The sequence below is a fragment of the Bipolaris victoriae genome, assembly GCF_000527765.1.
Source record: "Bipolaris victoriae FI3 unplaced genomic scaffold scaffold_138, whole genome shotgun sequence".
NCBI lineage: Eukaryota > Fungi > Ascomycota > Dothideomycetes > Pleosporales > Pleosporaceae > Bipolaris > Bipolaris victoriae.
This window is the reverse complement of record NW_014575254.1, coordinates 26,782-49,783: the sequence shown is the minus strand read 5'-3', so window position 1 is coordinate 49,783 and position 23,002 is coordinate 26,782. Positions and strand designations below refer to the sequence as shown.

The 23,002-nt window shown below is 48.2% G+C and overlaps 8 protein-coding genes across 8 annotated transcripts; 4 read left to right on the top strand and 4 right to left on the bottom strand.

Annotated features, from left to right (window-relative positions):
* Positions 1–177: 177 nt before the first annotated feature.
* Positions 178–1,805, top strand: COCVIDRAFT_112878 (hypothetical protein; the record flags this gene model as incomplete). The annotated part of the gene is made up of 3 exons (XM_014695988.1): positions 178–246; positions 303–661; positions 710–1,805. 3 exons carry the CDS (start codon positions 178–180, stop codon positions 1,803–1,805), a joined length of 1,524 nt encoding a protein of 507 aa, XP_014551474.1.
* A 3,727-nt stretch (positions 1,806–5,532) lies between these two features.
* On the bottom strand, positions 5,533–7,075 carry COCVIDRAFT_112860 (glycoside hydrolase family 18 protein; the record flags this gene model as incomplete). Its single annotated transcript, XM_014695987.1, has 7 exons — positions 5,533–5,758; positions 5,811–5,989; positions 6,040–6,268; positions 6,327–6,486; positions 6,560–6,612; positions 6,661–6,902; positions 6,956–7,075. Coding segments are annotated over 7 exons (1,209 nt in total), but the record flags the coding sequence as incomplete, so codon positions are not given.
* Positions 7,076–8,477: 1,402 nt separating this feature from the next.
* Positions 8,478–9,906, top strand: COCVIDRAFT_30996 (hypothetical protein; the record flags this gene model as incomplete). The annotated part of the gene is made up of 3 exons (XM_014695986.1): positions 8,478–9,116; positions 9,173–9,273; positions 9,336–9,906. The coding sequence occupies 3 exons, from the start codon at positions 8,478–8,480 to the stop codon at positions 9,904–9,906; spliced, it is 1,311 nt and encodes a 436-aa protein (XP_014551472.1).
* A 509-nt stretch (positions 9,907–10,415) lies between these two features.
* On the bottom strand, positions 10,416–11,627 carry COCVIDRAFT_112812 (carbohydrate-binding module family 50 protein; the record flags this gene model as incomplete). The annotated part of the gene is made up of 3 exons (XM_014695985.1): positions 10,416–10,650; positions 10,717–11,396; positions 11,442–11,627. The coding sequence occupies 3 exons, from the start codon at positions 11,625–11,627 to the stop codon at positions 10,416–10,418; spliced, it is 1,101 nt and encodes a 366-aa protein (XP_014551471.1).
* Positions 11,628–13,496: 1,869 nt separating this feature from the next.
* COCVIDRAFT_112861 (carbohydrate-binding module family 50 protein) lies at positions 13,497–14,638 on the top strand (the record flags this gene model as incomplete). Its single annotated transcript, XM_014695984.1, has 3 exons — positions 13,497–14,202; positions 14,261–14,350; positions 14,430–14,638. Coding segments are annotated over 3 exons (1,005 nt in total), but the record flags the coding sequence as incomplete, so codon positions are not given.
* A 2,496-nt stretch (positions 14,639–17,134) lies between these two features.
* Positions 17,135–17,632, bottom strand: COCVIDRAFT_112826 (hypothetical protein; the record flags this gene model as incomplete). Its single annotated transcript, XM_014695983.1, has 1 exon — positions 17,135–17,632. One exon carries the CDS (start codon positions 17,630–17,632, stop codon positions 17,135–17,137), a length of 498 nt encoding a protein of 165 aa, XP_014551469.1.
* Positions 17,633–18,194: 562 nt separating this feature from the next.
* On the top strand, positions 18,195–18,879 carry COCVIDRAFT_20289 (hypothetical protein; the record flags this gene model as incomplete). Its single annotated transcript, XM_014695969.1, has 3 exons — positions 18,195–18,231; positions 18,331–18,516; positions 18,617–18,879. 3 exons carry the CDS (start codon positions 18,195–18,197, stop codon positions 18,877–18,879), a joined length of 486 nt encoding a protein of 161 aa, XP_014551455.1.
* A 1,004-nt stretch (positions 18,880–19,883) lies between these two features.
* On the bottom strand, positions 19,884–20,890 carry COCVIDRAFT_20288 (hypothetical protein; the record flags this gene model as incomplete). The annotated part of the gene is made up of 4 exons (XM_014695968.1): positions 19,884–20,159; positions 20,447–20,551; positions 20,666–20,833; positions 20,876–20,890. The coding sequence occupies 4 exons, from the start codon at positions 20,888–20,890 to the stop codon at positions 19,884–19,886; spliced, it is 564 nt and encodes a 187-aa protein (XP_014551454.1).
* Positions 20,891–23,002: the final 2,112 nt, after the last annotated feature.

Here is a 23,002-nt window from a genome sequence, read left to right as displayed (position 1 = left end):
ACCAAAAAATCGACTAGATTTCTGATTTGATATTTCACCGAAAAAGTGTCATTCCAAGGTCGGACAAAGGTGGCATGATAGGAGATTGATGTAAAAAGCTAGCCTGAGAGTTTGCGCACGCATCACGTTGCATTACATCGAAACCAGCATCTAGCAGCATAACCTTTAACAAGCGCAATGCTAGCAAAATCCGAACAAGGCCTGCTTGGCCTACCCTTGGTAGTCTTTCGCATGATTCTGGGATTTGTAGGCAACGAACCAGATTTCTTTTTGAACTCTGTACAAAACTAACACCAGCAAAGCTTCACCAAGATGACGCGAAAACACTGTACGCACTCAGATCCATGTCCAGAGCATGTCGCTACGAATGCGATGCACTGCTATTTCGTACCTGCAAACTACAAGACCATGTATGCAGACACGCGAGCGATATCCAATTTGAAGAAGAGTATGGTGATCCAGGTAGGATGCACCAGGAAGACTTCAGATTGCGACGAGCCACCGAGGGCTTAGTGCAGTGCCTACTGGATGGGGAAAGCCCAATTGCGCCGCATGTGCAACATCTCCAAATTGGCACACTCCAGCAAGATGTTTTCGATTCCATAATCGCGCCCGTCCTTGGCAAGGTTCTGACTCGCTTGATTAACTTACAATCGCTAAGGTACGACCGAAATTCCTGGTTAGTTTCCCATATGCTCACAGACTCTAGCTGGGACACGAACATTCCTGTTCCCGAACCCGTGCTCGATGTTTTCCACACCACCCATGCGACCGCTCGCCTACATGTGACGAATTGCTTGCGAGAAAGGAAACCTCTGGATCGACTTTTGCTATCATCACCGCAACTGCACTCGCTACAGATGAATGTTTACTTTGACTTGGTCGGCGTCTGCCCAGTCATCAGAGGCAGTAGCGAACTCCAGATACTGAAACGCTGTCTGATGCAAGGCAACAGCATCAAAGTGCTACATCTGGCTCTCGAGAACGTAGATAAATACCTCTACGGGAGCGCTGTCTCTGGCCTCGGCATCCAGGACTGGGAGAATGGCCTGTTGAACTTCCATTGGCAAGTTGGAGATCGGTTTCCTGCACTGGAAGAATGGGGCTGGAGCGGTTCAACACACTATGTGTATTCAGAGCAACAGTTAGACATGTGGCGTCGGTGCATGGACTGGACTCAACTCCGCGTCCTGGACTTTGGAGACCATCCCCTCACATCGATGCTTCCATTTCCATCGCTGACTGGCCATGTCCCACGACTCAATTCTCTGGCTGTTTTCATCTCCGCTCAGAAACAGGACGATATGCACGAGCCGACACGGACAATACCCATCTTCGAAGAGTTTCTCTGCAGCGTTCTAGCGCTAAAGAAATTGCGCCTTACATGGAGTTTCATCCCTGATTGTCTCTCGACTATCTTAGAATTGCAGGGCCATAGTCTGCGCCAACTAGAGCTTTATCATCCACGTTCAGGAACTACGTGGGATCAACACCGGTACATCGAAATATTGACGAAAGCTCCGCAACTCCATCATCTACGCGTAAGGCATCTTTCATCGCAGGGTCCCACCGTAGATTTTCAGGGTACATGGTACGGTCACGCAATTGACTCGTCGCCATTCGTCAAGTACACGGCTATGGAAGATGTTAGTATTGAAGAAAGGGCGCAGAGCGAAAGAAAACACGCGGCCATGATGAAGCGCATCAGTGATCGTCGCAAAGCCCAGGCATCTGCTGCCGAACGGATGCCAGAGGAAATAGCCCAGGTAATTGAGTTGGCGCAGCGAAACCCTCGTGGGGATTGAGTTTATTCAGTCAACGTACGCGAAAAACTAATATAACACGATGCTAAGAAGTCAGAGTGCTATTTCATAGGGTATGCGCGGGCTTTTCTGGAGTGATGATATGTTGCGAACAAGTTGTGGGTTGATCGAATCAGACACTTGTGACGCTAGCTCTGCATACAGGAGTTGACAAAGATGCACCTCACTGCAGTTCAATTCATTTCCCAATTTTCGTTCCATCCAAAAGGATAGTGCTATCTCTTTCCTCTCGCACAACAGAGGCGCGATACAAAGATTCAAAGAAGCGTGAGGCGCGAATTTTGAGTACCAAACTCCGCTGGCCAACTCTTGCACGGCTTATAATCCTGCGAACATACACGTCAAACTTTCTACAGATCTCCTGCAATTTTGCATTCATAAGGAAGACAAAGTTTAACTAACGTTCAATTGGCATTGAAATAAAATATAGTATACATGAAGAATCCACTCGGTTTATAATTGACGACTACGGTTACTTCTAGTCAACATTACACTTTCTCGTAATAATAGGATACTGCCTGGTTGTTAGCATACTTGTACTAGCTACCGTTGCGGGGAAATAAGACATGAAACGTACCGTATCTGCCCATAGTGCGTAGTAGCGACTCAAAGATTGGCCGAATATGGTGCTAGATTGGCATTAGTTCTGGTAACGAACGGAGAGAGTGACCATAGCTTACGGAGCTTGCACACTAGCAAACAGGGTTGCCCCAGCATCTGCTTCGTAGCAATACTTGAAGTTTTGGTTGCTACCCACGGTGCTCGTGCCCGCCAGTCTGGCGTACGCGTCCACCCCGAGATCGAGCTTGTAGTCTGTCAACAACTGTGCTTCAAAGAGATTCACGACAAGGAATGTACTCACAGCAGCGTTTGAGATCGCGGAGTTGTCAAACACGATACCAAATGTGACTTTCGGGATGCTAGATTCTGTAGTTAGCGCATGCACATACGATGCAAGATCGAAAGACAACTTACATATGCGCGGTAATCTGACCATTCGCATCGAGTGTCCATGAGAATGGGTCCGTGGAGTTTGATATTTGAGGCTCTTTGAGATCGCCAGTCTTGGTTGGCGTATCGCTCTCGCCCGGCGGAGTTGGGTAGCGCATGGCATAATCCCAGTTGCCGAAGTTGACTGCATATTTGGTGTTACTGTTCATAATGTCAGCATGCGCATCGGAAGATCTGGGAAATCATAACTCACAGTTCGAGTGTAGCGTCACCAGCAATGGAAGCCAAGATACGGAAGTCTGGTCCGATCGTGACGATGCCGGGAACTCGGAAACTTGCACCGAAGTTGTGGGCGCCTATTGTCAGTCGAATTAGTTTCCCATGTCGCGTATATCGAAAGGCATCATGTTCCTACCAAACAATTCGACTTGTCCAGTGTGGAAGGAAAGTGCTCCCTTGGCATTGAAGTTGAGTGATGCATCGACTCTTCCATTGGTTCGGAACCACACACTGGATTCCTCGAAGCTCTTGAGATCACCAAGGGTACCCTAGTGCGGTGAGTAAAACATTCACTATAGTGACATGTGAAGCACTTACAATAACGGTCACCCCGGCGGCGGTCTGAATATCGATGTTGAGCTCTGCCCATGCTTTGAAGTACAACTCATCCACGCCCATCCCTTGTAAGCTTGGGCAATTCAGATCTTGGTCGAAAATTGGCACCGAGATTGTATCCTGTCGAATATTAGTTGTTGCACTAGCAATGCTTAACGCGATGACCTACGGCGATCCGATGGCGAACTCCGGTGTAGGATTCATCGACTTTTTTGTGCTTGTCAAACCATTCGCGCACATCTCCCGACCACCATCTGGCATGCAGCTCAGTGTGATGGAACTCGCGCTTTTCCTTACGCCATGTATGCTCTAGCCACGCCTTTCGATCTCCGTCAAAGTCGTTCTCGATCTCTAGTGACCGTTTACGAGAATCGTGTTTCGCAGCTGCAGGCAGTATGGGTTAGTCGGTAATCTAGCTGTGGATATTTCAGTGGTAACTTACCAACAATAGTATCCCAGTATCCCGGATCGTCGCTGTAATCTATGCGCAGTAAGACGTTCGATTTGTCGGCTCGCTTCTCGATTGGCGAGTAGTCGTAATCGAAGGTAAAGTCAAAGACTCGCGCCGCCTCCAAACCACGCTTGACCAGGTGTTTGTGAAGATGCGAATGGCCCAGGGAAGGCGTCATGCTTACGGCAACGGCATACCTGCCTGGCCCACAGTCTGCGGGCATGTCCACAACAGTACCGGCCACTCCGGTGCCTTTAAAGATGATATCGCAATTGTGGTCGTCGGAAAGGTTCGCGCATACAGCTTTCACTGTCTGGCGCTTTTCGCCAACTGTATTGTCACAATCGAACAACTCCCAATGTGAACCATCGCGTTTATCGATGGAGGTCAACTCCTCCTCAGGGCCTGAAATGCATCAACGTTAATCCATAACAGCTTTTCTCCATCAACGTACCAGACATGATGTAGAAACCGAACGCGGAATCGTTGGGATGCACGCTGTTTCCGCCCTGCTTTTGACCGCCCATTGTTCGATCTAATTTGATATCGAGCTTTTCCGTATCGGACTCGGGACCAGGTTTGGGGAAAAGATTTCTAAGCTCGATTAGCTATGCATCATCAATGAGAACTTAAGGAGACCAACTCAAGGGGCACTGGAAGATTGATCGGTTTCTAAAGTTATGTCAGCATATCGCACTACCTTAGGAATGATTTGACCTACTGCACCCATGGCGCTACCCTTACAGCAGAAGGCCAAATCGACATTGAACCACGGTGTGGGCACAGAGCCACCACTGCTACCTGCGACCTTGCAACTGTGGGTGTTGCCGTTCGCGTCAGGCCCACCTTCTGGATCCAACGCGATTCTCGTCTCGCCTGCTGGACACTGCGAAGCTCCATTGCATGCAGGTGTGTAGCTGAAGAAGTCCGTTGAGCCTTCATTCCAATGGCACGAAGAGCTGTCGATGCCCTTGTCGCAGCAGTATGAAACGCCCTTGCCACCCTTGCACGTTCCTATAGACGTTAGAACTACAATTAACAAGAGGTACGGAAAGTCAGACCTCGCTTGGTAGTGACGAAGTTTCGATCTAGCAAGATTTAGTAACGTGCTTCTCTCCAACATGCCTGCCAACGTACCGCCACAAACGCCTTCTTTGGGTTTGCCATCTTTGAGTGATACGCATTCGGTGGTCCAACCACAAACGTCATCGATTGGGCGTTCCTAAATCATTGTTAGTCTTGCCTTAATTATGCTCGCGTTTCGATATGTGAAGAAACACGAGTCATTGTGACGCACTCCTTTGCAGCAATACTGTGCTATGAGATGTTAGTATGAATCGATAGAGTTCGGACGTAAACGAACTTACCGAATCCGAAGAAACACGATTGATGTGAACCACCAATATACGGTTCACTGCTGGAAGCAATAGGCACTGTGCTCGAGTCGCATGCGCTATCACATTCGAATCCACCTCCTCCTGCAGATAACGTGGTTAGCAATAGCATTAGATCAGACAGGAGGAATACATACTTCCAGACCAGTCACAAGTTTTGGGGTCCGGCGTGCTATCAATAGGGCAACATAGCGTCTGACGTTGGGCTTTTCCGTCCTTGTCAACACCGCAATACTGTTCAGCACCAGCAGACCTCGTTCCTGGGCCACACGATTTATTGCAATCTGAGGAAGCCTTGTCAGCGATAGTCCAGGTTACAAACGACAGCCTCGACACAAGTGCCAAACATACCGGACCAAGCGCATGAATTGCCAGTGACCGAGTCCCAATCATCATCTTGTGAATAGTTGGGATCATATCCGTTCTGAGTAGCGAAGGTGCCGAGTTTCCCACCAAGGAGGGCTTTCAACGCAGTATGTTGGGTATCGTCCAGATCAATGGCCCAGACAAACAACCCCAGCAGCCTTGAAATGTTAGCGGAAAATTCCAGGCATGTGAACCTTATCTGCTCCCTACCCTTGCTCGTTTGCGAAGTCTACCTTCGTTTGGAGGGTTTCTTGGTCATCATATGAGACCCATTGGTTTTCATCAAAAGTGAGATACTTCACGCCTGCTGTTTTATCGTGTATCGCATCCAAGTCGTACATCTTGATACGGGCTTCGATCTCGGCATAAGATAACACCCCAGATTCGCCCTTTGACGAAGTCAGTACGCGATGTGATGTCGTAATAGAAATAGACTTACCGTGCAGGACCCGGCGCGACCCGGGGCTGAAAACGGGCATCCGGGTTTGGCACATGAAGTATCTTCCAGAGTGTAAGAGCGTCCGTAAAAGCCGATTCCAAGGTTCAGTTTATCGGCGGGGACGTTGTTCCGCCAGAAAAGGTTCAAGGTATCTTGTATCTCGGTGAGGTTGGTGTGTGCGTAGACAATCGATCCGATAGTTGATGCTGGAGAATCCCAGCTTCCGTGTCTGCGCAAAGTGTGAGTGACTACAAGTAGAGTTCTGTAATTATTTGCGATATACCTACATGTCATATGTCATTACATTAATCCAGTTAACGTATTTGTGCAACTGGTCGATCTTGAACCAACGTAGGTACCAGTAGGAGCTGGGCGCAGTGAAAGAGAGTCCGAAGCCAGAAGCGGATGCCTCGAAATATACGGAAATATATTCCATCAATAAAACAACTAAGTGATGGGGAGGTTAGTGGTACCGGTAAATGTGAATATACAATTTGCGGGATGTGTTTCCGATACATACAGTTTTGCACATCGTCGGGTTTGCCGCCTCGATCTGGCGCCCCTGGATATTCCCTGTGACCAAGTTCAGTCTCCAGATACTCGGTTAGGCAGATCGCTTACCAGTCGATGTCCACTCCGTCGAAACCATATGTCTTCATGAACTTGTATAGGTTCACGGTGAACTTGTTCCGGTTCGCTTGTGTCCGAGCAATATCTCCCCATACTGATTGGGTGTCTGTACCATTATCGGAAAAGGTCCATCCCCCAAGGGAGATCCAGATCTTGAGTCCAGGAGCTTTCTGCTTGACCGCAGTGATCTCTGAGAAGATCTTGGCGCTTGTCTTCGGCATCGGGACGACTTCCTTGTAAACGCACCAATATTAGCTTTGTATTGAAAAGTTAATGGCGAACGCACAAATGTATCGGGTGTGATGTAGGCAAATGCAACGTTGAGATGGGTCAAGGAGTCTACTGGTATGTCGTCGACTGACCTGCCGGCACAACCTCGTCTTGTCAAGGACCATGCTTCCCAGTATCTATTCTCGATTAGCTCCGGCCACTGAGCATGACAGTTGACGTACCCAATGACCAGCTTTCGCACATCACCCTTGTTGTGACCTGATGATGCTGGCTGGTTGCAATTGCTCTGACACCCTGTGCCACAGTAGGCTTCTAAAGTTCCGCAATAGCCCCATGCTCCACAGCACACGTTCAGTGGACATGTACTCCCTAATGTTTCTGCACCTTTTCCACATTCTGCCTTCGCTAAGCAGTTGGAGACGCATACTTTAGGGTTGCAATAGTCCGCATCTCGACCACACTAGGAAGTTACTCTAGGGTTAGCCAATATTTACGATAGAATGGACTCTTCCAAAGAACTTACAAAGCCACTAGTGTTTTTAGTATCTTAAGAATTGACGGGCAGGCCTTGTTGAACTTACCTTTGTCCATTACAGCAATCTCCATTGGCACAGGGCGTTGTTCCCGAACATTGTGCTCTGGGAAACAGGCGATGAGTAGCCGGCGTTGTATCGCTCGCCTTGTGCGAGTGTTCTGCGCTCGCAATCTTGTGCGCATGGTGCTCGCCATGGCTATGGTGGCTACTTGTAACCGGATTGACAACAGCAAATACTCCAATGAGTAAAGGAAAAAGCTTCACCATGACTGGGCCTTTATCGAGGCCACGTATGAGCCTCGAGTGAATCAAAATTGTAAAAGAATGAACGAACGAAACTTGTCAAAGTCCACCGGGTTTCTAGAGATCCAAAGGCGCCAGAGGATGCCAAGGGATCTATTATGTTTTAGCCGGCACGTGACTATTGTGTGAACATATCCACTTCCAGGGACTTGTTTTAGCTATTCATATCTATGAACGCGCGGGTCATCGTCGGATCTAGCCTCGTCTCGACCCGCTCCTTATGCACGAACGTCCGAGTAGTGTGTCTGCCTGAAGAGCGCATCTTGGTGAATTCATGAGCTCCCCTGAGGCATACACGGGTCACATATTGGTGGAAGTACGATATTTGGGGCTAATTCTGGAAGCGAGACATGGAGTTTCTGTAATCGATCTTGGGGCCGCGGTTTGGCGCAATGACCAGATGACTACTATTACTACTAGCCGTGCGGACTTTATCCAAGCCGTCCTCATGGCTTGGCAGAATCTGCAAGGTACAGCGGAGAGTGGGGCAACTATGCCCCATACGTGTAAGGATTTTCGAGGCGTCCACGGCAATCGGGGATAATGAGGGCGCTGTCCGGTAGTTGCAGCCTTGAGCGGTTCAATAACGGCGGTGGAATGAGTCTAGTCCTGCATCATGAATGATTTCAATGTAACCTGGTTGCCTGTCAGGCCACACCTCGCATGCGAGGCGCAATTCCATGCTAGCTACAGATTCGGTCCCTGTCCCGTGCATACACCGTTGTGACGCCTCCCGCGGATGCCTGAACCCCTGTTCGGCCTCATGATGAGCCCGTGGAAAGTGGTATCAAAGCAACATCCATATCGCCAAAAGGTAGCGGCGCACTTCGAAGTCTCGCTCTTCACCCAGTTACATTCGCTACTGTCGTTCCTTACCATGTTCTTCGGACATTTTACACTCATTTTATCATGCTTGTTGCTGCAGGTGTATGCATTTCGCTTCTCACCCCCAAGCGATGACACTGCCTTCGGTATCAATTTTGAGAAGCCCGTCGGTCGTGAGGAAGATCGACTCAACCGCTACCTATGGGCTGGGGTTCGGGACTCTCCGTACGCAGTGCATGACCAAAAGGCCAAAGTCATCACGTACAGACTACCTCTTCGCAAGCGGGCGCAAGACCCTCTGATCGGATTCCCAAATTGCTTGAAATGCGCTGGCGGGGCCCGGTTCAACGGCAACCTCAATGTCGGCCGGGATCTTACCGCCGACATTTTGAAGAAAGCTATCAAGACTGGTGGGCAAGATGGCCAGTGTCTGTTTTACGGTCAACGTGAACTAGGTGCCCTACCAGCCTCTTTATCAGGGGTGGCATCCATGCTGTCATGTTCATGGTCTCAAACCAATCCTAGCAATGGCGAGAAAACACGAGCTATCTGGGTGAGTATATTTCAACCTCAATGCGATTAGGGATTTCCTGCTCATGGCTCGTATAGGATATGTGGCCCAAGGACGAATCCAGGGCCTGCGATAAGCAAACGGAGACTTCTGGCTACGATTACTACTGCCTAGATGCTTGGAAGCCGAAATGTTGTTGGTAAGGAATCTCGACCAACAATCGGTTCTAAACACATACTGACTTGCCGCGTTCGTTTCTAGGCTCAATGGTCTCTGGGCAGATGGAGGGAAAGAAATCATGGAGGACAACATACCGTCCCGTGACGCACGCGAAGTGAGGACTCGACCATATTTCCAACAAATGTCGCAAGCAATGGCGGAAACCTGTACCGGAGATGTGTACGTCGTACACGAGCGCTATGAGGAGCTAGCAACGTACCAACCGAAGGGTCAGAATCCTTCCATTTGGATTAGCCATGAATTACCCGCTCTGAGGCGAAGCCAGTTGCGGGGAATACTGGGCAAAGTATGGGTCATACCAGTCGTTCCTGTACTACTCGGCGGAGTAGATGGGCTCGCTGCCAATACCGACCGCTCCACTTGGAAAGATCAGACCAAAGTGTTGAATCCAGGCGCGGCGAGAAGGTACGTCGAAGATCATGAAGGAATGGCCTTAGAGTGGAAGATGATCAGAGAAGCCCTTCAGCTCCAAGAGCGCCAGCGGGCATCTTCACCCCCTGACAACAGCACTCAGGCTTTGGAGGCTAGATGGCAGACTTGCCGCAACAGTGCAGCCGAACGCGAGGCGAAAGGGGCAGACTACTTTGGTTGAGAGGTTTTGGTGCAAACTGCTTTCGGTCAGGCGGGCACCGCGGTCACATGGTAGTTGCATTGATATTCTGAGTACACGACCCTATGATGTCTCGAATAGTTTCTCTCACACGTTCGTCATGTCAGCTCTTAAACAAATTTTGACGAGAATTATGAGTGACGCTAGGACCTGTAACGCTTTGAACTTTTTCCATCATCTCCTGCACACCTCTTCTAACAACCAAAGCTGAAAGGTACAAGCTAGATATGGGCACTTTTGGGTGTCAAAACCGTTGACCCCAGTGAAACCTTGCAATCGTGGCTCTGGTTTTGCCACTCTGGTCATCTCTAGTTTTACTTCGAACTTGTACACACAATTACACTCGGTGTTCTACATAAGAAGAAAATAGGGCCATCATGTGTGTACGTTCGATTATTTAGTTGAAACCATTTCACAATTGGATTGACATTATTATTGATGGTATAAAACGCTCTGACGTTCACAGCACACATGGATTCAATTATTGTGTTTTAAACTTCAACGCAAACGTAGTTGTCAATCCAAAGTGCGCCACAGGAAGTTCCAACAGCAGGGTTCCACTTGTAGAAGTTGTTCAAGTCAATCTTGTACGTGTTGGCGATGTCCCAGCAGCCGTCATTCTTGACAACCTTGTGAAACTTCTTGCAGTTGCTCGTCATTCCAGCTTGGTAGGGTGTAGGGGTCGCAATTCCATTTCCAGGCTTGGTTGTGGTAGGTGGCGGCGTGCTGGTCGGGCACACATACTCGCCCTTGGAAGCGTTGAAAGTGCATAGAGGGGGCTGAATCCACGACGTCGTGGTCGTTGGCTTGGCCGTGGTCGATGGCCTCGTCGAAGTCGTCAATGTGGTGACACCAATGATGGATACGCATACATAGTATCGGGGCCAGAGCGTGGCGCACGAGCTGCCAACGGCAGGGTTCCAAGCATAAAACTGGTCGAGCGAGATCTTGTATGTCTGGGCGATATCATAGCAGTTGTCGTTATCCTTGACAAGATAGAACTCGTCGCAGGTACTGATCAAACCTGCCTGAACGGGTGTAGGTGTAGCGATGCCATTGGTCGGGGTAGCTTTGGTAGAGGTTGGCTTAGTCGTGCTGCTCGGTACTGGTGTTGTAGATGGCGCTGGTGTAAATCCGATAGTGCCGACACAAATGTATTCCTGCGGCCATAGGCCCTGGCACGAAGTTCCAACTGCAGGGTTCCATGCATACAGTTGATCCAAGGTGATTGACTGCACTACTGCAATGTTGTAGCAGTTGTCATCCTTGACAACGAAGTAGAACTTGTTACAGTTGTTCACCATGCCCTCACGGATGGGTGTGGGAGTGGTGATGCCGTTGGTTGGAGTAGGCGTCGTCGACGATGCTGAGCTCGTAGTTGGAGTCGGAGTCGATACGGGAACGCCATAGTTGCGCTCCGTGCAGTAGGAGTTACTCTCGACGAGCTTACAGCTGGAGCCGAGCGACGGGTTCTGGGATGGTTAAAACTGCGCCTATTTCAGGTGTTGATGACTTACATAAGCCCTGAGATCGTCCGTGGAGATGTACCAGTCCTTTGCGATGGAATCGCAAGTATCCCCCGAGGCTACAACATGCCAATTGGAGCAGTCTGATACTGTGTCCGCGGCTGCAGTGGTCGGAGGTGGCTCCAAGTATGCCGCTACGGACGATGCCTGGATTGCAAGTGCGAAGACCGTGTACATGTGTTTGGACAACATCTTCGGACTCAGAACAATGGATCGATGGCGCTCTCAGATCTGATGGTAACAGTCTCTAAAAATCCCAATGTCACTATTTATCCAAATCGACATGACCAATGCGACACCACCATTCACGGCGTGCTGCTCCACCTGGCGAAGGAACTGCTGTAACCTGCTCATCGTGATAGTATCTGGGTAGCGTGTGCGCCTGGTGCAAGCCTCGCGCATGTCACAATGCTTGTCGAGGTTAAGCCGTGTCCACGAATAGTCCGGCTAAAGAAAAGCAAAGCCCAGCGGGTGGTGATGCGAGGTCCGTCCCGTGCGTTCAGGCGGACCGCAATCACTTCCCGCTGTTGCAGATGGTACTAGGCCGCATCAGGACTAGACAGCGCCAAGGCGCCCCTCGTGTTCTGTTCCACCAATCGGGGCGTTTCTTTGCAGAATGCAGGATCCACCACCTTCACTGCGTCAAGCTTCGGGCTGCGGCTATTTCATCGGCGCCAAGCATCGGCATGATATACGCCCTTCATGACCTCGGCTGCCTTATGCTACTCCTAGATGGTACTAGATACCTGATGTGTCTAGATGGCATAACGGGAACATTATAGCAAATTACCGCGGACCTCCGTCTTTTCGCAGTCTAGCGTTGTCAAAATCACGCCAGAGACTTGATCGTCTGGACACGCCTGGCGCATCCTCTCAACTTTTTGGCCCCATTCCACGGCAAAGGCAATTACTGAATTCAACCGGTCGCTTAGCTGAGGTTGCATTCATCCCAGGTACTGCTAGGCTTGCAGCAAGGAGATGTAGCGTTTGCAAATCTCCCCATACCCCCTACGGCATGCAAGTATCGCACAGCATAGTTTGATTCCCAGATCCATGGTTGTTCCCCATGGCCATACCTTTGATATCTCGTCTTTCTTGATTGCCCTCTGGCGTTGACCAAACCGACATGGTCTCTCTTTCACACTTCCTGGCAACTCTGTCATACATTGGCGTTGCAGTCGCCGACTTCCAATTCTACAACTTCACCACTGCTAGCACCAACCTCACATCGATTTGTGTTGATGTCTTGAATCTCCCCATAGCGTGCGATCCCGCACTGGAATGGGCTGGTCAAGGACGCTTCGAGGACGATGAAACACTAAGCCTTGTGTGCACAGCTGAATGTACCTTTGCTCTCGACACATGGCTAGGTCGGGCAACCAAAGCCTGCAAAGACCGCTATGTTGACCGATTGGGAAATGCGATACTACCGGCATACTACGTGGAAAGTTTCCGCGAGAATTACAATGTTTTGTGTCTCAAGAACGGGTATGTTGTTAGCTGAAGTATAGGAACGTCCTGTATCTGATCATTGCCTAGCAATAACCTTTGTAACTCCGTTCTTCGAAATGGTTTCGGCGTCAATCCAGACAACCAGTCCAAGACCAAATCCTCGGGTAAGAATGCCCGAACAAAAGTAAAGCCCATCGAACCAACATGCATTCAAAGTATCCACCGTGACATGCGATGATTGCTTCCTCAAGCAGATGCAGACGAAGCTGCAAATGCCTCTCATGTCTAACACCGATCTCGCATCAACGTTTACATCTCTTACTTCGGCATGCAAGAAGACAAACTTTGCAGTGACGCCACCTGCAACATCCACAGCTTGGATAGTGACGTAAGCTATCTTCTTCTCATATAATTTCGATTTTGGTTGACAGTCCAAGCACGACTACACCTGGATCTAGTGTTCTTGTTCCAACTCCAACAGGTTGTGTTGGGACTTTGTACACTATTCGGAGCACCGACACATGTCACTCGATCGCGTTATCTCAAGGCGTAAGCACTGTCGACCTCTTGGGTGCAAACAACCGCCTTCCTTTCTGCCGAGACTTCCCGAAACAAGGGAGGGTGTGTATCAGCTCAGACGCCAAGTGCGGAACACGAACCATCAAAGTGAATGACACGTGTGCCACTATAGCCGATGAGGCTGGGGTGACTTGGACCCAAATTGTTACCTGGAACCCATTCCTCGGAATTGGATGCAAAGGAATCAAGAACTATGTCGGCTTCACAATGTGCGTGTCTACTCCTGGTGGCGGCGCAGTCGACCCCAGTCCTGAGCCAGTAACGCCTACTTTGACTTTCACGTTGCCTCCATTTGTCGGTATGGAAGCTTCATTGCTTCCTGCACCCACCATGGGCGGCATGATCAACGGATCAGACATATGGACCTTCCAGTTTGCTGAAGGCACGCGCATGGACTGTGCAGCCTATGCTAATGGGACAGACTTTACTTCGGGCGCGTCTTGTGATCAGGTCGCAGCCCAATTCGGAAGTAGCATGACGGACCTCATTAGATGGAATCCTTCTCTCTCTCCCTCTTCCTGCAAGCTAGACGGTCAACTCACCTATTGCGTCCGAGCAGTTACTCTGCGGTCACATAATATGACACAATATTGTACACTAGAGGATGTGCCATCCCCAGGTAGCGATTGTAATACTTTTTTGGGTCTTTGGAATCTCGATAAAGAAACATTCTCTGACTTCAACCCTTCCGTGGGTAAGAAATGTGAGAATTGGGCACTTGGTAAGCAAGAGATTAAATAGTCGGAGACTTGGACATTGCATGCTGACTACTCATGTAGGAACGAGCTACTGCGTGTTCACGCGCCATTTTCGACAATCCGGCATAATAGCGACCTGCAACAGATGGGACATGGCCAATGTAACGGACTGTACGTATACCCCAGTTGATGCGCATTTTTCAGCTTCGTATACAATTTGGCCACTCCGCTAACGACTAGACACGAACAGACGGTGAGGATGCATGTGGAATTTTCGAGAGGAAGTATGGTCTTACCCATGGACGGTTTATAGCCTGGAACCCAATGCTTAACAATGATTGTTCGGGGATGCAGCGCTACAATGACTATTGTGTGGGTGTTCCAGGTAAGCACACGCGAGTTAAGTCCCAGTTGGCGATTGATGAGACTAATTTGACCAGGTTTCACACCGACGATTAAGTCGAAGAGATCGGTTGCAACACAGACAGCTAGCTAGTCCTGGTTTCAACCTTCCATACCGCTGTTATGCTCATTCTATCTTGAAATATTTCAATCGACCAGATGCACAATTGAGAGGCTTGGATTATCACTTCGTTGAGAAATTCCGTGCCCCACCGTCTCGCGTGGCAAACCCTCCATCCGTCTCAATATACACGTCTTTTATGACACAAGATAGATTATTTATCCATTATAGGCACCCGCAACTAGCTTACATGTATTTTGAAACGCATATTCTCCATTAAACAACATTTTATCAGTGAATCAGGCAGTATCATGTTGCCGGGGGCTAGGTCGAGGTCTCAGCAATGCAACGAGCAATGAAATTTGACGTTGGTGATGATAGACTAATACCAAACGGCTGCAACTATTAAATAATGCCATTCCCCAAGATAGGTACTGTTCACGTTGACAAGTCCTCAAAAGCTGAAACGCAGCATTCAAGCTACTCTTGGGCCGACAGTGTGTCCTATCGCACAGTGTGACTCCTTTGCTTTAATGAAGCTAGTCACGGCTCCTACAAAAGATACATAGAGGCTATGCAGTGCATCGTAAGAGGGGCGTGGAGCTAGTTGATAGATTCAAGCAAACTGCTTTAAATAGCCTGCCGTGAGATATCTGCGCATCTATAGAAAGACAACGATTGACTCTGGTGTTACATGCATTTGCGAGCACTTCCAAGACGCTGTCATTGCATGATTCCCCAGAGTACCACTGGACTCGATGGCTTCAACCTAGTAGAGTATGCAGACTCGTGGGTAATATACAGTTCTTAATTGGTCTTTCGATATCCTGAAGGATATGCCGGTTGCCGTTTCATTACCTTGGGAAACGACTGGCGGCATGATTATAGTTGGTCATGCGAAGACCTTTGCTGACATATTGCGAGGTCCTTTGGGGCATTTTCTGAGGCTAAATTGCAACTCGGCATTTGAGGGTTTTGCACTGGACTGATGGCCTTTTCGATGTGATATCTGATCCCTAGCCTTCTTGTCACAGTTTAGTGATGGGGCGATATCTATTTGGGACCAGTGCTGTTTATAGTTACTCACCTACATAAATTTTCTATGGCTTTTACAATACAAGCTCACCCAATCCTCAACTTCTTCCCCATGCTTACATTCATGAGTCCGGTTGCATACTGATCGTACTCACTACACGATATCTGTTTATACCCAATATATCCTGCTGCTACTGAGAATTACGACACCATCATTCCGCGTCTCTTATAGGGAATCAGGCCCCCTCAATTATATTTTTGATGTAGTATCACGTGACTAGATTGTGGGTGTATATCGCAAGTTTCTTTCAGAGTAGATAGACTAGAAATCAATTCTATTTCAATGATTAAATCTCAGCTTTACCTCTACCCAGGTCCATTAGGGGTCGCCCCTTGATCTTTTGAGCTCGATCCCATATCGTGCCACAATATCTAAATTAGTATTTTAGCTGTAGTCCTAACGAACACTGCTTAAGCTTATTAGTTGTTCTTCTACGGTGAATATAGATTAACTGACTACTATCGTTATTGTTGCCCCTATCCCGGATCAATATCAACCCTATTTTCTAACAGTTAGGGCTATCGGCGTTGCGCGAGTGCGGCCCTGAGATGTGCACTCGCGCGACAATATATAGCTAAAAAAGTGTTGGCATAGTATATCATCTAAACTACCCTCCAACTCGTCCATCCTCACCCATCACCTTCCTCACCGCACTCTGCAACCCACTCATTGACAGGACCAGATTCTTGACCAACCTCGGCATCTCCTAGTCCTTGAAATTGAGCCGGAAAACGGTAATCATGATATCCATGGCACGGCCCGGGGCATCCAAAAACGCCGGCTGTGTCTAGATTGCGCAGCTTTAGCCTCCGGAGATGCCCTTGAGCACTGGAGTGCCACGGTCAGGCTGGATGAAGCGCTGGACGTCGTTAGATTCCGCCTCGTCGAGCCACGCGGCGGGACTTCATCAGCCGGTAGTGTCCAGGGCGTGGGTGGAGTACAGGCTTAGGTTTTCGATAAAAGGCTATGGACTGAGACAGCAAGGCTGACGTGCCAGACCGTTTGCCGGGCGGCTAGCGATTTCACTCAGTTCTGCAGGGACGGGACGACACGCTGGGTTTCCTCGGGACCTTGTGTGCAAGTGAGGAGTTGTACATCTTCTAGTGACATATGGAAGTGCATGAGGGTCAGCTCAACGCGCATGAAGATATCGTGGGCGTGGTTGAGCGAGATGTCGGGGCTTATGCAGAAATGATGGAGTATTTCAATGAGCTCGTCATAGCGGGAGGTCATGAGAAGGGCGTTCCGTTGGCGGGATGTGGACTTATGTATAGAGTTGAATTACAGATACTCCCATATCATGCCCCAGGCTGCGGAAAGGAAGCCCAGCATTCTCATACCGTCGTCAATCATGTCGGTGAGCTTATGTAGTCGCACGATGGTACATTGAATACTATTAATCCTTTGAAGTCTCTACTAATAATGGATGGTAATGTCTCATGTGCCTCATTAAAATATCTCTTCGCGAGAAACCCTTCCCATCAGGCCCATACGGACATGAGTGAACCTCACAGTAAATCAATGCCTTATCTTCACTTTCACTATTTAGATGTGTTGCCTCATGCCGCTTAAGACCTTTTGGATAAAGGAAAGACTGTTCACATCTTGAGCATCTGTACGGTCGGTCAATTTTAGCTGTGTGGGTATGCTGGTGCCGGAGTAAGTCTGCCCTTAGTTTGGATTTGCGAGATTCACAGCCAGGCGCCGTGCAGTAATAGACATTCTGTGCGTCTGGGAGTTTTTTACAGCCTTCGAATTTTAATAATCCCTCGTCTTCAATAATATTCCCTTTGTGTGCTTGGCGCACATGATCCCTGAGCTTGTCTATTCGGTAAAAATCTTTTGAACATCCAGGAACCCCACAATCGAATTTTCGCAGGTAGTGCTTGCGCATATGCCTTTTGAGTTCGCCACGCCTTCCAAATGTTGCCTCGCAGTGGGAACATAGTAGGCGGTCATCTATCTTACCCGTGCTTCCAGCGTATGGCTTACTTGGAATGACAGCCGATGTTGATAACTCTGTGTCGAAAACAGCAATTTCGGCCTCATCCTGTGTGGATTTCGATGTCATGTCTGTTGCCCAGCTCGAAAATTCAAGGAAGGGCATGGCTGGAGTGAAATCATGGTACAGGCCACGATTTTGACCAATACCATTTGGGCAGTAGCTATACTGGTCTAAAACTCTGTTTGATGGCCTTTGGAGTAGGGGTGTGGCCAGTTCGGGATGATGTTTCTGATAATTTTTAAGCCAAGCGTCGTGACGCTTGAAAACATTATTGCAGGATGCCACATCACAGGTATAAGACGGTAAGTTTTGGTGGGACCGTCTATGTCGTGCCAGATTTCCTTTGCCATATCTACCGGAGAAGGTAGCATGACACTCCTCGTGAGGACAGGCTAAGATTTCTAAGACTTATGGAGAACTACACAAATCTAACGCATTAGCAGAGCCCAGCATGCCAGCTATCTCGCACAGCATCTTCATCCACAACAGTAAGAGCCTTGTTCCACACTCCATGTAGTCCGACGAGGGCCGTGGTGTGAAGATGTCTCGCCGTACCACAGGGTAGCAGCTGATACGCACGCTTCTAGGCACTGGCCAGGGCATTGGCTCAGGAAACGAAACCGGGATGATGCCAGCGGGTACCTACATCCAGGCTACTCAAGGCGAGGCTCAATGGTGGATATATCTTGTCGGGGCTGTAGGGGTGATAGGTGGTGTTGCGACTGTCTTCATGTGTGTCGATACGATATGGTTCCGTGATGCTAGGCAGGCAGGTGAGTCTTTGGCAGTCAGTCTCCTAACTTTGATCTTGTGTAGCCATCAATAACCCATAGTCCGTTGACAAAGCGGGAACCTGGACTAACTCCGTACTAGGTCATGCCACACCCAGCGTGCCGGCTGCACCGACCGCACCAGGCGCACCCAATGACCACGAGATGAACGTCATCCACCAGCCATCATCACCTTATGAAATGGCTGCTGCTGCTACCGAGCCGCAGCGCGAGCGCAACAGACGCAACGAGCTGAACGCTAACGGCCAGGGCGAGGCCGGTACTGGTATTTTTATAAGCGGCGATGGTATTACAGCTGGCCAATTAGTCGAACCAGAAGTCGCCATTCCAGCGGACCAGGCCTAACAGGCAGCTTGACGACCCTTCTTCCCGGTGTCGAGACATCGCGTTCGATCGTATCTGATTTCGTCGAGCGAAGGAGTTTAGGATATTGGTGTATTGGTGTGTTTGCGAGTAGGATGTTTTGCCTTTGAGGAAGAGTTAGACAATGTTGTGCATCGACAGTTCATTGTATAGCACAATCAAAGAGTACTTACAGAATTTGATAATAGAAGGCGATCGAGCACGTGATGCTAAGTGACGCTATACCGAATTCGTCGATCTCATGTTGAGTACTGAGTGGGTGCGCTCAATCATCGGTCTATAACTTTGGCAGTAACGAAGCTGATGGACGACATAGAGTCAAGGCAGTGCAGATACAAGTTCTGAAGATGTGTGTGAGAGGGTTGGAGGACCGAGACTGGTTATTTGCACTATCGCCCTGAACAAGGTGCGGCCGCCAGTCCTCCAGTGATCCGCGTCAATAGTCCTCTAGGATGTGGAACGTTTTATTGCCCCTTCTTGTTTGTGGCCATCGGCTTGCCCAATCATAACGCGCAAAATCAAACAGCAGTGGAACGCTCACATCATCAAATTATAACTGGATTGCAACTGCATCGTGGTGTTTTTGCACTAATGACAATTGCACCAAGGCTCATAAATTCAACAGGCTGCCACGTTAATTTTTGGAAATCAAAACGTCGCATGGATGGTGACTTCATGGACTCAGTATGAGGTGTGCATGTTCAGTAGTCTACGAACAGCCTTGGATCAGCAACTGAGATATTGAAAGCAACTACGGTATCTGGCCAATTTAACCGCGCACACCAGGACAAAGCAACACGACATTTAGGTGCAGAGAATTGGCAGGGAGGTTAAACACATGAAAAGGATTTCTCTAGGTGATGTAGAAGTATTGCGTTGGTTCCTACATAGAATTGCAGCATAATAACCCTTCGGCACTTATAAAACAGAAAGTAAAGAATTCGTAGAAATAGCTCAGGAAGGCCCTGAAGATAGGTTTAATCCATTCAGAGATGGCTCATAGCATTCAAATCCAGCGACCAATCGCCACTCAGCCTTTCAATAAGTAGATGCAGCATATGATTGGAATCCCCAGATGCAATCTCCAACTTCTTAATCTCGTCGTCGATCCTATCTTCCAGGGCCCACAAATAAGATCGCGTCGCATCTATTACGCCAGAAGCGTGGGTTAGATCAAATATCTGTTCCTTTGCATGTTCAAGAAGTTTTTGATTAGGACGGGGGCTCAGCCAAGGAATCCCAAGTACTTCATCTTTTGCACTCTGGAAGCAAGTCAAACAGTTAGATCAGAGGATGGGAAAAATTCCCTTCGTCGGGATTTCTGTTTTTATTCGATACCCGATTCCGGCAGGTTAGGGTGTGGCCTGCCATTCTTTTCTGAGATAATCGATCTGATACACTACACAGCAAATAGAGATAAAAGAAAAAGTCAAGTCAGCCGTTTTTCGTATTCCACACAGCAAAGTCCCCTGTAGTCGTCGCGGACCTGGGCAAAATAATTAAAAAGAAGATCAATACTATCCTAGTCCACGTGCGAGGGGTGACTCACGGTGCTCTCTGGCTTAGCAAGCTGCAGCCGCATATGAAAAAGACCATCACGTCTACAAGCAGCCATATGGAGGTACTCGGCGATGCTCGGATAGACCATTGTAGACTTCCAGTACAAGGTCCAAAGGCTTTTCAGTGATACATGTGTTCAAGGCCGTCTAACAAATAGAGGAACTACAAATTCGTTATTCGGCCCAAAGGCATACCAGACTACACGTACTAACATAAACTTGGTGCTATCAATAGTTTGTTCATGTTCAAAGACGAGATAAGTTGCGATTTGTCTACCGCACAGATCCGAATCATCCTCAACGTCGTTTGATATCAAGGATGCATTGTGGAGGTCGGTTACGGTGTTTTCAACACTACGCATAGGAATTTCGGGAACCTTCAGCCACAAGTCAGAAGCCTCAACTAGCATTTAACATACGCACTTTGAAGGCATGGAGGCGATGTAGTTGAGAGACCGCATCAAAATCTATGATCTTCGTTCTGAGCAGGGCTTTAATCAGACATGCCTCCGGTTTAAACATCTAGATTGATCTCTTTCGAACCAATGGTATTATCAATCGCAAACTCATTCACAAGATACGCGGTGATCGGAAGAACTGTCATTAAACTCGATTGTGTTAGGAGTACGTGACTAAGTACCATATTGGGTAAGTGGAATGTTATGTGCTCGTTTACAATGATCCTTCCAGTCATGGTGGCGTGCATATGACAATGCCCAAAAGTGCGTACCTCCCACGATAGATCCGGCTTGTCGATCCATCGTCTACAAGAGCAAGTCTATAAATTTAAGTATACAGCAACTCTCTAGAGATATCTAGAGGGCGTTGATTTTGTGCTTATTGTAGACATGCAAAAGCGTGATGCACTGGAAGAGGTTATCGAGGGCCTAAGCGGTGCTGTCCATATTGTCGCATCTATCCCACTGAAACTTAGTGGAGGTGTAAGTTAGCCTCAAGAGTAGGCTCTCCTCCAGAACTAGTTGGATCTAAGGAAGTTATTGTGGTTGGCAAAGTCAGTTTTATGCTCTGGCTAGGAGGGGCACCTTGAATTTGTTTACCACTGCAGCCAACGAACCAGGGTGAAACGAATTGTTGTCACTTCTACCTGTGGCATAACTGAATATGCACGCCCCGGTTCAACTGTTCGTAAATTAAAGATAGCTCTGTACCGGACTCATCTCGTCAATTTCAACCCTAGATATCATCCCATTGCCAGACGCTGAGACAGCGAAGAAGGCGGGTAGTGCATACCAATACTCGAAGGCTATAGCATACTATGCGGCATTTAAATTCATCAAAACCAAAAAGACTCAATTCGGTGTGGTGCACATACTGCTAGGCTACGTCCAGGGAGCCAACGAGCTGTAGAACTCGGCTGAAGATACGGTATATGCACATCAACGTGGATCTAATCATGGAGTGATGTTGACAGCGCGAGGAATTTTGTCGAACATCCCTTGCATGACGGCACAAGTCCACCTCTCTGACATTGCAAGAGCTCATGTTCTTCCTTCTAAGACAGAAAACGCGAAGTGTGGTGATAATTTTATCCTAGCTATGTATAGCGGCCATAGCGTTTCCTGGAAATAAATTGTTCTCATCATTCACGAGCGTTTTTCAGGCGCAATCGAACGGAGCGTTCTCAATCCAGATGCAAGAAAAGATGATATTCTTATGTCTTTCCGTATAATCAACTCTGACCCGGCATTCGGTGAATTCCGCGGAAGCGAAGAAATGATTCAAAAGGTTGTTAGTTGATAAGTACATAAATTTTCCCGAATCTCAAGACAGTAAGCAATAGATTTAGGTTTTTTTTTGTTGAGATTGAGAAATTCTCGACTTGATATTCACTATAAGCTAAGTCTTTATTTCTCATATACAGAGAATGCTGTATGACAAGTAGTAGATACTGTAAGTCCAGCTCTTTTTCCTTCCTATTGAAAGCTAATTCCCTCCTTCGACGCAGACACAGTTGGAACACTATAGAAGATAATTAACACTGTTCGGACCATGAAAGTGGTACTGAATCAACATAAGAGAGATATAATTAGAATACTTGCCTGGGGGCCGGGTGCAACTTCTCCACCCACGCCACAACAAGACTCGCCAATACAGTGTGGGTCACCTCCAGGAAGGGCTGCCGGAGAAGCTGCAGCAACGGCAAGAAGTACAGAGAGTAGTGAAAGAATTTGGAACTTCATGATAGCGGTCGTTTTTGTTGTTGTTGAGAATTTCCTTTGTTTAGGTAGAAAATGATGCTGAAGAGTGAGATATCTAACAGGAGGTGTATTCACTTTATATATGCACACCCTTTATTGAGAGAATAGAGGGCGGTGATCAGTGCGTTGGGGTCATGTGCATGGGATGAGCCACCTCCTGGTAGAACATGCCAGTAATGGCAGATTTTGTAAAATGCCGCACGCTGAGGTGAAGCCGCATTCACTCACGAATTTGGATGAGTCTCCTATATCCTTGCCACTTCTTCAGTGTAAGAGGAATTGGTTATTACCGTTGTTAAGAGTATTGAAATTAACTGGATGGTCCAG